Here is a 14,483-nt window from a genome sequence, read left to right as displayed (position 1 = left end):
GATTTGAATTTAGTGCAAAATCTTCTATTAGAATCACCATGAACTGAAGAAATGTGACAAAATTACAATGTAATTACATTTGATTTGCAGTAAACCAGTAGATAAGTTTTCCATTCAAAGTTAAGAAAATCTTTTGAAGAAAAATCTTTTTGGAGATACCAGTGACAATATTGAAGCTAAGCTGCAAAAACTGCCTATTGAAAATTCTTCATGGTTGTGATGTCACAACCATGAACCCATTTACTTAGGACTACCCAAACATTGTGACACCATAAACAAAAAAGACATTTTTTTGTCACTTAGCATTTTAAAGCGTATAAAGAACAATAACATCATAGTAGAATCATTTTATACATCTGCCTCGTTTTAAATTATTGAAACCAGTGATTCCAAACTTTTGAACGTCATTTATGCCTTTATCTTTGGCTCTCCTGTGACCAACAGCACCTTCAGCTGCTTACCTCTAAGATCTTCTTCAGCTTGGTGGAAGACTTGAGGGACATGGAGGCTGCGATGATGGAGTTCAGTTGCTGTGGTAAAAGGTAGAAGAACAAAAGACATTAACACACTAAAATGCCCAGCTCACTTTAATGTGAGTGCACACAATCAGTACTGTGCTGACCGGCTGCAGGCGCTTGACTGTGTCGGAGAAGTTTCCCATGAAGGTCAGGGTGCTGATCCGCTGAGCCAGGCGCTTGATTTTGCCAAAGCGCATGATGAAGCGATCCTCCTCAGACAGCTCCTCTAGTGAACGACCCTCCTTCTCATAGTTCTGCAGCAGCTTCAGCTCGTAATCAGACGGGATGAAACGCTCCAGCAGCTCCAGGAAGTCCAGGCTCAGAGCTTGCTGATCATACCTGAGAGAGAACGCAAGAAGGAGAGTGATTCCAAAGTTTTCACCTTTAAGCCAAGGAAACTGTCTTCACTGTGGGAAAAAATATCACCATATCCTCAAAAAGGTAACTTTACAGGAGTTAAATTGTTCATTTTTTTCTTAGTTATTTTGGCCCTTTTCTATTGGTCCATTCATCATGAAATTTCAACACAATGTAAGGGGCAGCTGTCATTTTCAATTTATGTAAAAAAATGTTCTGACAGCGAAGAAATGGTCATGTAAAATTAACTTTCAGAGATTGTTGTACAACATCAGCCATCTTTAGTTTTATTTTTCACCAGTTATTGCTTAAAGGATTTTATCTTTTCCCTGGATTGCATTTATAATGTTTGCATGGCTTTTTGTACCAAAAATAGTCAGAATTTGTTTTTATATGACTATTTTCTAACCTCTCTACACTTAAAATTAAACAAGATGCTTTTGTTACTGTGCCTTTAAGACTGATCTATGTAAATGGTCTCTTTTCTGATTGGCTGCCCTGTATTATAACTCATTCAGAAACAGTCCAGGCTGCAATGTGCAACAAATTGTTCTAGTTGGAACTGAAAATAAACTTCAGCCAGTCCTTTTAGAGGCGTGAATGCTTTGGAAGACTACACTGATGTATTTGCCTCCCGACAGCCATGAACAGTACAACGTTTAATCATTTTCTCAAATCTTCCACTGCAATAACTCCGCTACAGACTGCAGGAACGACACTCTGCATCACTTCAACATGAATGGGTGCAGAACTACTGTTGACTGAAAGGGAATTCCTATGTAGAGGTGTTCATGGTTGTGATGTCACAAACACAACACATTCAAAATGGGCTGTTTTTGCAGCTTAGTTTTTGTATATATGCACATATACATATATACATATATATATATGCACACAGGAGGGAATTTTCACACTTAGTTTTCTGTGTGCACCAGAGTTTGGGTTTTTGTGACATTGTATCTTTTTTCTTTAGGTTCTCTTGGTTTCACACCACAATATTTGAAGTGCGCAAAATTACACACATGGCTGTTTGTTGATTTATTACATTTTTTGTCTTTCACTAGCCTATCACTGTATAACATCCATATCTATCTCTCATGTATAATCTAGATCACCCTACACCTACTTTGTACTATAATAGAGACACTTAACAGATGTGAATCACAATCAAAGCAATAAAAATTAACCATACTTGCTTCTTTATGATCAAAGGTCGCTGAAGCTTGGCCAACAAAACATTCCACAATCCATGTGCCAAAATCAAATGCATTGCTTAGCTATTTTTTTATTGCTCATCTTGCCATTATTAGCATATGCTGCGAAGATATGAGTGTCTATAAACAGATTGTGCGGACAGTACAGCACTGACGTCCTGCTTCGAGAACAGGAAAGCAAGCTTTAGTGTGGAACATGAATGAAAAATGCATTCTAACAAGCAGCAACTGATTTTGATTGGTTTGATTGGTCAGCACCAAATGAGGTAGGTATGAAAGCAGCCTTAGCATTTCCCTTTTTTATCATTTCTTCATGAAGTAATGAGTTGAGGAGTTGTGATTAGGTGCTGTAACAGGTAAAACACTAAAGCGTGCCAGGGAGAGGGACTACAGGACCAAAACTGAGGTATATCACTGCTCTCAGCTCGGCCTGTTTAAACCCACATATCGCTATAGTTGGCAGAAAACCTTGTATCTTGTTTTTGACGTAATTTGAAAATACCTGTTACCCTTTACATTGCATGTACATTTCATGATGAAGGGACGAAAAGAAACGGCCCAAAATTACTTGGAAAAAAAGTCTGGTTCCATTGAATTACATTAAAAGTAAAGTAGGTTTTTTCCTTCTCCTATAAAGTTACCATTTTGGAGATACGAGGTTTTCATCCAAAAACAGCGACATGCAGTAACGTAGGGATGCTCTACATACATTTCAATGGCGGTGCAGATGTCAGCAGGGCTCATGCCGGCCTTGCGAAGGGTGATGGCCAGGTTCTTGGCCTTGTTGGCCTCCAGGAGGGAGACTTTAGTGGGAGGTTTCTGAGTTTTCGCCTTCAGCTTGGAGAGGTCTGCTGGAGGACCCTGAGCTTTCGTCTTAAACCGCTCTGCAAACAGGTCCATATTCAGCTCCTGAGTGAAAAGAGAGGAAAGTAAGCATCACTTTGAGACATGTACCCAGGTTTTTATAACCAAATACCATTTAAAGACTTCAATTCAAAATGCTGTATTTTCATTTGCAACAGTTTTGGATATAAAGAGGTTTGCAAAGAATAACAGCTGACGTACTCCGAAAAAATATACTCAGATAATGGTGGTATTAAACATAATACAGCATTGATCTCCAAGAACATAAATAAAAGAGAGAAAGTGCCATTTGATGCGCTTTGGAATAAAACCCATTATTTTCAGTTACAGTTTGCATTATATATTAAAAACAACAAAAAATCTACTGCATGTAATAATTCTACTACATGTAGAATCTCCAGGCTGCTTACAAAATCAATGATAGAAAATACTGGACCCAACAGCAGACAACAAACGTCACAACAGCATATGAGTATAACAAATGTAAACAGAAATGTTTAGGCTAAAAAGTATGTAATATTTTAATACCGAAAAAAGCTAATTTAACTGAGAGAAAAGGAAAGAGAGGAGACGTGGAATCAGCAGGCAGATTTAACTACTTAGACTACAGTTGTGTTACTTTTATTCAGTCATTAAAAAAGGCATATTATTCAGCAACCACAGTCGTTTGTAAAAGTTAAACACTCCTGGTCAAACTACATGTGCTGCTGATTTTCTAAGTGAAAATAAGTGAACACATCCTCTACAGGAGACTCCAATATGGCATTTCTCTACAAATGTTTGTGCACAATTTCCATTCATCTGCTGAGTTTAACATACTGGAAAAAAATAAAACAAAATATAAAATGTCCCATAACTTTTGCACAGGCCACATATTAAATTTTATTTTGGCCCTAATATGTTAAATTCAGCAAATAAACAGTAATTGTTCATTAAAATATGCAGAAGTCTATTCCCTGTAGAGGATGTATTCACTTATTTTAACTGGGGTGCTCAAACTTTTGCATATGACTACAACTATGAATGATTTGGAAGCTTCTATTAAACTTATTTGTAAGTAATGTAGTTATTAGAGTGAGAAATTGAAGTGTGGGACCACAGATGGTTAGATAAAGTGATTAAAATGAAATGGAAAGAGCATGAAATGATCTCCGCTGAAGGGTTTTTACAGTTATATTTGCTGTTTGTGCAGGTTGTACCTCAAACAGATGCTCGTCATTCAGCTCTTTGAACACTGTTCCTTCCACTTGATTTGGTTTCAGAGCTTGCCAGTTCAGCTGCGGCATCCGGCACTTAGTCTGGATGGGCTTGCGGCTCTTAACACCTGGGGGAAAACACAGAGAATGAATCCTCTTCTCCTCGTACCTGCATGTGTGCGATCATCTTTAAAAGTGCAATAATATTGCAGATTAAAGGTCTGAAATCATGATTTTTGATATTTTTAAAAAATAAAAACAGTTTAGATAAAAAGTTGTCCGGAAAAAAGGTACTTTTAGATTAGATTCAATATTTCAAGATTTTGGGAACAAGAAGAAGTTATTAAATGATGAATAATAATCTGCATCAATCTATTAACAGTCATTTTGTTCTGCCTCCAGATTTGATCACCACTTTTGAAATGCAGCACATTCTAGATATTGATAATAATAACTCCATTCTATTGATTTGTCATAACTTCATTCTCAATGTTGTACTGCATTCTATCCCCGTCTTTACCTGATTCACCCCCTAGAGCAGGCGGAGCTCCAGGTGGAGGTGGCGGTCCACAGCCAGGAGGAGGCGGGGGAGGTGGCGGACCCCCACCTGGGGGCGGAGGAGGAGGGGGAGGAGGGGGAGCTCCAGATCCTGGGGGAGGTGGAGGCGGTGGAGGAGGTGGGACTGAGCCTCCACACGGCTCTGGAGATCCAGGTAAAGGAGGAGGAGGAGGAGGAGGTGGAGGAGCAGCTGAGGATGGAGCGGCTTCCTTGGCGAGTCCTGAGTCTGTTGGAATGACGTTAAGCAGGACATTTATTAAGTAAGTCACATATTACAAAAACACACTTTAAACCAGAGCCTGATTTTGGAAAAAACCCTTAAAAAAACACAGCCGCAAATGGCAATTATCGGGGTCCAAGCAGTAAATGGCAACTGATCCTAATCATAGTTATAGCACCCCCTAGTGATCCAATTAAATGTTACAATGAGTAAGTTGACAGTGACATTGTGAAATGTCAGCGAAAGTTTAAATCAAACTGTCTGATGGCCTGTTTAATTCAGAAAGGTGTAAATTGAAAATGTTTTGAAACCATTCAATCCAGTCCCAATTTCCTGGACATGGCAGTCTAGGTCATGACTACACTGTAGTATCAGTAGTGATTCACAATTGAAAATCTTTAGAGAATTCAAATTGTGATCCTGATCCCAAAACCCATTTGGTCTGATTTGTACCTGCTTGAGCGACAGCTGTTGGGGCAGGTCCAGGTACAGTCTGCACTATGGTAACAGGGATGACCTCGATGTCCAAACACCCAGAGGCAGTTCGCTCCAGTCTGACCAAACCTTTTTCCTGCAGCTCTCTTAGCTTCACCTCCAGCCTTGAGTCCTTCTCTTTACTTGTCTCTGTCTCTCTCTCTACCTGAGAAGGCTGAGATATCCTTTCTCGCTCCTTTTCTATCTCTCTCTCGATCTCTCGCTCACGCTCCCTCTGCTGCAGAGAGCTCACCTGAGCACACGACTCCCGCAAACTCTCCTGTTACACACGCATAAACAAGAGGTTAGAGAGAGAGAGAGAGAGAGAGAGAGAGAGAGAGGCAGATATACAGAAATATCGATAGAGGGAGAGAGGGAAAGGCAGAAAGAGATAAAGAAAGACAGAGGCAGGTAAAAATAAAGAGAGAAACAGAGAGGCAGACAGAGAGGAAGAAACAGGGGAGACAGAAACAGAGAGATGGCGTACAGTACCTTCAGTAGAGCAGACTCTTTGGTGGCCTGCATGAGCTGCTGCTCCAGTTCAGCCACTTTCTCCATCGCTCTGCTCTCACAGTCCTGTAGCCTTGAATTCAACTACACACACACACACAGAAGCAGTGAGGATACAAAACACACATTTTAAATTCATTATGAAGTAATCTAAGCAAAGTTGTAATATCTAACAATCTTTTAATGAAAGTAAAAAATGTCACATAGGTTGAAAATATAATTAAACATGTATTATTCCTAAATATCTAAATATCAAAAAGAAGTGAAAGGCTCTAAATTATATGAGAAAGCTGTGCCCACACCCTGGCTGACAGGTGTCCTGTGCAGCAACCGGCAACAGCTAATAAAGGTGGAGAGAAGGTGGATGAAATTCCCAGCTTAACTCCGATCTTCGCTCCTACCAATCTCTCCTTTCTATGTTCTCACTTATGAAGCCCTGCTGGTGACACCCCACATAAACAAAAATAATTTGTGGCCACACTGTAGTAACCCGTGACAATGAGATCCTAATGTGTGGCCATGACTTAGTAAGGTGTGGGAACAGTATATTAAAGACAAGACTGAGTAAGGCATGCCACTTAGATAATTAAGTTGTGGCCACGCCGTAGAAATGCATGGAAATGAGATCCTAATTTGTGGCCACAGCTTAGTAAGGTGTGGGAATGAGATGTTAATGTGTGGCCACGACTTAGTAAGGCATGGGAATGAGATCCTAATGTGTGGCCACGACTTAGTAAGGCATGGGAATGAGATAATTAAGCCATGGCAACAACTTAGACTTGGAAACGAAATAATTAAGTCGTGGTCATGACGTAGTAATACGTGGGAACGAGAAAATTAAGTTGTGGCCACTGCTGAGTAAGGCATGTGACTGAGATAATAAGTTGTGGCCATGCATGGGACTGAAATCCTAATTCGTGGCCATGACTTAGTAAGGTGTGAGAATGTGATCCTAATGTGTGGCCATGACTTAGTAAGGTGTGGGAACATGATAATTAAGTTGTGGCCACGACTGGGTAAGGCGTGGGAACGAGATAATTAAGTTGTGGCCAGGCATTATTTTTATTTACACAGGATGCCACCACCACTTGAAGTAACTGCTGCAAAGTCATCTTTCTACAGAGGGAAACTGGAAGCATCAGCATCTGATCCACACAAGCTCTTCAGCATCGTCTCCTCTCTCCTCTTCCACCTCCCCCACCGCCCTCTTGACTGAGCTGCTATTCATCCCTGGAACTACAGGTCCTCACCGTGATGTTGACATCTCGTTCGAGAACTCTCTGATTGTTCCGTCTGTAGAGGCAAGAAGTCTCGTTGTGATTCTGGATGGCCAGTTATTGTTCTCAGCTCATATCAAGAACCCAACTCGGTCATGCAGGTTTCTCCTGTACAACATCCGGAAGATTCAACCCTTTGTCACTCCAGAGGACACCCAGGTGCTCGTTCAGTCTCTTGTCATCTCAGGGCTTGACTACTGCAACTCACTCTTGGCTGGTCTTCCAATGCAGGCCATCAAGCCTCTGCAACTCATCCAGAATGCACCAGCACAGTTTGTCTTCAATCTCCCCAAGTTCAGTCACATCACCCCACTGCTGTGCTTCTCTTCACTGGCTTCCTGTAGCTGCATGCATCAGATCTAAAACCTCGGACCAGCCTAATGGCAATGGTCAAAACTCGAACTGTACCTCGACCCCTTCGAGCTTGAAGTACAGCTCGGCTTGACCCGCCATCCTTCAAGATGCATGGAAGACAAGCAGCAAGACTTTTCTCTGTACTGGCACCCAGGTGCTGGAAAGAACTCCTACTGGCTGTCCGAACAGCAGAGTCTCTTGCTGTCTTCAAACGCAGACTTTATATAGCACTTAAATGAGCACTGATATAAGTACTTATTGAAATGTATTGTATTGCACTGTCTAATGTCTAACTCTGTTTGTTTTTCTCTAGGTATCAACATGGGCTTTTGTTTCTAGCAATATCTGAGGACTAGCTTTTACTCTAACCTATTTGCACTAGCTAAGATACATTCTCTGAGTTGACAACAGAGCACTTTTGGAGGTCGATCTGGATAAAAGTCTCAGCTAAATGCTGTAAATATAAAATGTAAATGTATAAAGCAGTCTCAAAGAGTACTGCATCAAAATTGTACTCAGACTTAAAATCAGCAAGTATCTACATTTAAACAAACTCAGGTATATAAAAGTAAAAAGCAAACAATTTAGCAAATAAATTTATAAAAAAATAAATTTATATTTTGTTTTAAATGCCTTCAACATGATGGTGATAGTATGACAGAAGACTGATTGAGGGAGGAGGAGAAATCTGAGAACTTGGGCTGGAGGTCTGGGCAGCTTCTGTCTGTAGCTAGAAGGGCAGACCCCCCTCATAGCTATAGTAGGACTGATGCAGGACTGAGGAACAGGGAGGAGATGGGGTGGCGGTGGGGATTGCAAACCCTTCGTCACAGGAACGGAAGGTGAGGATGTGAATTTATAGGGTGTTAGATGGGAATAAGGAAGGGAGCCATGTTCCTCCCCCCAAACGTAAGTTATAACATAACTAATAAAGGTTTTTTTGTTTGGTGATGTGTGATGTGGTTTCAGCAAAAAAGGGAAGTTTTATTTCACAATCATAAGAACAACAACAAATTTAAATGTGCAGCAAGCTTTTTCTTTTAGAAATGTAATTCAGTAAAAGTATTACGTTTTAGCAATACAGAAGTACAAATCTTCCAAAATAATTATTAAGGATAGTATTGATTACTAAAGTACTTTTTTACCCGTGGCTATACAGCATGCTGTACATGACTGTGTGCACATTTCTGAATGTGTCTGACCTGTGTATTGAGCTCCTGCAAGTCCTCCACATGGTCCATAATTCCTCCTTTATTCTCCGCATCCTCCAGCAGAGCGCCCACATCTATCACATTATCCAGATAGGCCTGGATCTGAACCTGCAGCTTCTCACTCTCCGTCAGCTTCAGGGTCTGAAAACATGCACATATTAAATGTTACAAACGTACAATCTAACATTGAAACTGTGGACATACATTAAGCCTTTAAAGGAATGGTTCACCAAAATACATAATTTCCCACTTTATATTAAGTGTCTAATAACTTTGTAGTTACATGTGAACAACATATGCAACAACGATGTAACTACAGATGATTTAGGCACTGTTACAGGTGGATTACAGAAGTACACCTTATGTAATTGCACATGTGTATCAACTTGTTTTGCCTGATGTAATTACACAAGGGTATCTTAATAGTTGTAACAGCCTATTGTCTCTCATGTAATTACACAAGGGTAATAACATTAATGTAATTACATTTGTAATCAGACTGAAACAGCAGTTTTTTTCAGAGGTTTTTCCAGCAGTAAAAGAAAGTATGTAATAACTTACATTAATATATTACTTACACTGTATCTGCCAGCTTCCCTAACATTTAGCTAGCATTTATGTTGCTAGTGCTTCAAACCAGTCTGTAATGTGACAGTACAGCAGATGTCACCTTATCTTAAAATGTAACTTTTATGACATTAATTAAATGTGTTGCATTGTGATTAGGTTATCTTGTTACAACACAGTTATTCCACAGTAATTATGTAAAACATAAATATAATGTTATATAAAACATACTTCCTTTAACTGCTGGAAAAGATTTAAAAAGATACACTTGTGTAATTACATGAGGCAAAACTGAAGTTGATACACGTGTAATTACATAGGCTGTACTTGTGTAATTCATCTGTAACACTGGCTAAAGCATCAGCAGTTACAGTGTTGTTGCATATGTTATTCATGTGTAACTACACAGTTATTAGAGGCACTTATTATAAAGTAGGACCCAAATTTCCACTTAGCCCAAGTCAATCAGCCAAGACATGTTTAGTGTACACATTTTGTTTCTTTGTATGTGTGTGCGTGATAGGTTACATTTGAGATTTTTGTTGTTTCTACAAATAAACACATACAGTGGGGTCCATAAGTCTGAGATCACATTGGAAATGTGGGATATTTTTCATTTAAACCCCAAAATAACCAGTTTTAGAAAAAAAATAAGTAAAAACAAGTAAAATGATTCAATATTATGCAGTATTTCTAGGTCACTGTTCACATCGACCATGTTAAGGCCTTTGTATAAAAACGTTTTTTTTGTGTGTTTTGAGTCTTATCTCTTCTACTGAAGCTCATCTTCAGACCACTCTTTCTAATCTGTCCATCAGACCTTTTTGCACACTGCAGTTAAAGCAAAAAGGGGACATACCAAATAGATTCATGCTAAAATTTCGAAGAGACTACTTTTCATTCAAATTGTTATGCTGACAATATAATTTGTATTGAAAAGCCGTGCATTAAATTAGAAAGGAAGGCAAAATAAAAGTATTTTCAATAGTGGTCACTTCTAAACTGAAGATAGAGACTTTTGGACCCCACTGTATCTTCAGCTCAAAAATATAAGGTTAAAGAGGAACTGCAGTGATATAAAAAAGCAGAATTCAATCATAGAGGTTTTATATTCATTTGTAGGTTAATTGTAGAGAAAGCTACTGACTCTGACTTCGTTACAGTGGTGGTGACTGAAACCTGAGGTTGCCATGTCTATAATGCAAATATAGCCATTTTTTTTATTACTACACAAAATGACCAGTGGACCTACACAAGTCTGTTGAGTTTTTTATATGCAACACTGATAATGGAGAAATAGTAATAAATCTGATGTTTTCTTTTGGTGCTACATTGCTTTACAAAGCCTTTCATGTTCCACTCTGCCATGAATGTATTTGACATACATGTCATAGCTTTTAGGCATTAAACTCTTCACACATCTGGCTCCTATCACCACCACTCTGAACAATTTGGTAAGTTTGTGCAAGTTTTGAATGTCTTTACATCTCAACAATCTAATTATGCAGATGTTTTGAAACCCAGCAGAATTCCCCTTTAACAGTTATTTATAAAAAGACACAAAAGAAAACATAAACGTATTCTGTAGCATCCATATGCCTGCGTAAGCGTAACACTGTGCACACAAAGGCGAGTTCAGCAAACCACTCCTGTTGTCTGAAGTGGCTGCCCACTATATTCAGCTACACTGTGAAGTTTTGTTCATTTTTATAGTCCACAGTAAGTCACACTGTTTCCTAAACCACACCAACTAGTCTGCACAACCTTAATGAAGAATCGGATGTGGTTTGAGAGAAGCTTTGGGGAAGTATTTACAGAAAAGATTTGGGTGACTATTGACTCGTAGTGTTTGTTAGCAACATTAGCCTCATAGCTCCAGGTTATATATAAAGAAGCAAACTTTGGGCAACAATCATGTCTTGACTGATCGAGTACATCTTGGATAAGTGGAAAAACTGTGTAAATTAGATTTTTCACCAAACTGCTCCTTTAATGCAAAAGCAAAAAATTATCTATTGCTGCCTTTTAAAACAAGCAAACACATGAATATGCATTTACACTGGCTTTTTACTGTTAATATGATGAAATTAATAATGAGCATTTCTATAGCGATGTTCTGAATGTGTGCACACGCTCGCGCATAACTTTCTCAGTGCACCCAACAATATAAACAATGTGGAGCTTCTTTTAAACAGTGATAGGAAACATGGTAGCACACAGAAAGCTCTAGTTCCTCATGCTGATCCATTTTACTATGATTAACATGGACATGCACGCTCACCAGCTATTCTGGGGCAGATTTTAATGAGATAAAGGAGAAAAAGACTTTAAATGTATCACTGATGAGACGCCAGGTAAAATAGAGCTGAACCTATATATATATCGTGGGTCGGCAACGTGTGGCTATGGCATCCTTTAACCCTGAAGGGTGGTGCGCAGACTGCTGGCAACAGTTGGCTACATAGTCATCTACATTCATACATTTAAGGTGGAATGTGAAAATTCTAACAAGAAGGTGGCAAATGTGAAGTTGACTTCAGTCAAACATTAAGAGACATTTTACAAGAAACTATTCTACTTTTGTGGAAAAGTTTTCTGTGAAAGATGCAAGAAAAGCAGCTATAGCTGAGCTGTAGCATAAAGTAAAGCAAAGTAAGTCTGCATTTTTATTTATGTTCTATTTTTTAGCCTATTCTAGCACATTAGCACACACTGAGACATATTTACAGTCAATATGGTGAAACATTACTTCAATAAAATGGACATGAAATGTTAAAATGCCTCTTTTTAACATTTTGGTTGCCGACCTCTATATATATGTATGTATGTATGTATATATATATATATATATATATATATATATATATATATATATATATATATATATATATGTGTGTATATTAAGCACCGAAATAAGCAGCACTGCTATTTTAATAGAGTATACTGAAGGCTTATAGACACAAATTCATAAAAAATCCTGCTCTGTTCTGACCTCCAGATACTGGTCTAGGCCCAGGTGAGTGAACTCATATTGGAGATGCACACGGAAGTTCATGTTCTCCACTGAGTGAACTACAATGTTGATGAACTGCATACAGGCCACCTAGAGGGTGAGAGAGTAAGAGAGTAAGGACAAAGTGACCGAAGAAGATGGCAGAGATGTTTTTTACTGTGTAACTGGTAACTGCCAGCACGACAACTAAAGTAAAATAATCCAAAGACTGACTGGACTGTATATTCTTCCACATAATCAGTACAAGTGAACAATTATTCACTAAATAATGGTGAAATATAATGAACATAATGCACCATAATACAATACTGTAGTAATCTACCGAGTCTAATATATATGACAGCAATATAAGGTGTTCAGTCCTAACATTAGGACTATAATGGAGGATAATGAGGAATATAATACAATATAATGCTATATGTATGAGAATATCCTAAATACATAACGTCTATATCACTGCTGTCGGAATAAAACATTGTACATTGTCGAAAATGATAATGTTACAGGAGACGCAAAAAAGATTTCATGTTTGATGCAAATGAATGTTTCGGGCCATTTCTTTCAGTCCATTGATCATAAAAAGTTACACGCAATGCAAAGCAGGCATTTTAAAATTACGTCAAAAACTAAAAAAACGACAAAATGGACGTAAAAGGTTTTGTTCCCACAGCAGTGATATGATAAAAGCATAATGATAAAATAGGAAAAAACAGAACTGCAATGACAATGTAAAGAGAACATTTGATTATGACTATATTAGGTAAATACCAGAGGGTTATAACATCATAATATATGGTATGTATTGGAATATAGTGACAATATGAGGTATATAATGGAGTACGATTATAATGTAAGGGATACAATGAAATATGATGATTAATATAATGGAATATGAATGTAACAGGCAGTAATGGACTCACCATAAAGTCAATGTTGCTGTCATCACTGCTGAAATAATCCATCAGCTTCTCAAACCTGTTCTTCTCTCCACTCACCTGAAAAGGAGGAAGGCAAGGTAGATCAACAAGTAAATACCAAAAACCGAAATAAAACTGTAGTATTCTCTAATATAGTTAAGCAATACAAGAGGGAGTGTATTATCACGAATACTATCACAGCTGTGATGTGGTCACTTTGGCTCGTGTCATAAAGGGTATCATGAAATATAACTATGCAGGGAATATTATGGTAATGTTAGGACTAATGGAGTGTAATAAGGGAGTATAATATAATACAATGTAAGTGTATGGAGTAAAAGTATGATCAAGAAAATAATGGAATGTGATGATAATATAAGGATAATGTAAAGAATATAATGGAGCATGATAGAAGTATAAGGAATATGATGGAGTTTGATGATAATATAAGAAATAGAATTGAGTATGATGAAAATAAAAGGAATATGATAGAGTATGTTACAAGATAAGGCTTACACTGGAGTATGATGATAATGGTAATGAATATAATGGAGTATTATGAAAATATAAGGCTTATAATGGTGTATGATGACAATGGTAATTAACATAATGGAGTATTATGAACAAATAAAGCTTATACTGGAGTATTACGATAATGGTAATAAATATCATGGAGTATTATGAAAATATATAGCTTATAATGGAGCATGATGATAATGTAATAAATACAGGGTTGGGCCCAGCCTCATCCTGAGGATCTGTCCCCAGCAGAGGATGTTAGAACATGAAAATATAATGGAGTACTATGCTAAAATAAGGAATATAATGGAGTATTTATGAAAAAATAAGGCTTATAATGGTGTATGTTGATAATGGTAAGAATTATAAAGGAGTATTATAAAAATATGGGGCTTTTAATGGAGTATGATGATGCTGATCTATGATGATCTGTCCCCACTGCAGAGTTTTGCTACAGCCCTAACCTATCACACCTGATCTGGTTAATCAAGGTTTTCAGGAGCATCTGAATATTAGAGCCAGATGTACTGAAACTAAGGGCAGTAGATCACCAGGGCCAGGCCTGGTCAGCTCAGCCACAGATTATTACAGCCATCATGTTATTCACAGAAACACATGATATTTATTGTTCTATTGCTTTTATACTGCAGTTTTTTTTAAAACAAGAAAATACCAATATTTGTTACTGTTATCTGTTACTCAGTTACTTCACCA

General features: G+C 38.0%; 1 protein-coding gene and 1 long non-coding RNA gene across 3 annotated transcripts in view; one reads left to right on the top strand and one right to left on the bottom strand.

The window, feature by feature from the left end:
• Window positions 1-14,483, bottom strand: part of fmnl1a (formin-like 1a) — a 34,932-nt gene that overhangs the window by 8,828 nt on the left and 11,621 nt on the right. For both annotated transcript variants that reach the window (XM_036589658.1, XM_036589659.1), the window contains 10 exons: window positions 13,254-13,328; window positions 12,313-12,423; window positions 8,745-8,894; window positions 5,894-5,995; window positions 5,381-5,681; window positions 4,670-4,933; window positions 4,153-4,277; window positions 2,799-2,998; window positions 623-857; window positions 462-530 (listed from right to left, as the gene is read on the bottom strand). In XM_036589658.1, coding sequence (XP_036445551.1) covers window positions 462-530; window positions 623-857; window positions 2,799-2,998; window positions 4,153-4,277; window positions 4,670-4,933; window positions 5,381-5,681; window positions 5,894-5,995; window positions 8,745-8,894; window positions 12,313-12,423; window positions 13,254-13,328 — 1,632 coding nt within the window. The remainder of the gene's footprint in view (window positions 1-461; window positions 531-622; window positions 858-2,798; window positions 2,999-4,152; window positions 4,278-4,669; window positions 4,934-5,380; window positions 5,682-5,893; window positions 5,996-8,744; window positions 8,895-12,312; window positions 12,424-13,253; window positions 13,329-14,483) is intronic.
• Window positions 1,819-4,760, top strand: LOC118821178. The gene is made up of 3 exons (XR_005008319.1): window positions 1,819-2,355; window positions 4,216-4,368; window positions 4,686-4,760. It is a non-coding gene; the product is annotated as an uncharacterized LOC118821178 (long non-coding RNA).

The sequence above is a fragment of the Colossoma macropomum genome, unplaced genomic scaffold (genome assembly GCF_904425465.1).
Source record: "Colossoma macropomum unplaced genomic scaffold, Colossoma_macropomum, whole genome shotgun sequence".
NCBI classification, from domain to species: domain Eukaryota; kingdom Metazoa; phylum Chordata; class Actinopteri; order Characiformes; family Serrasalmidae; genus Colossoma; species Colossoma macropomum.
Note: the sequence above shows the minus strand (reverse complement) of the source record. Positions and strands in the feature narration are given on the sequence as shown.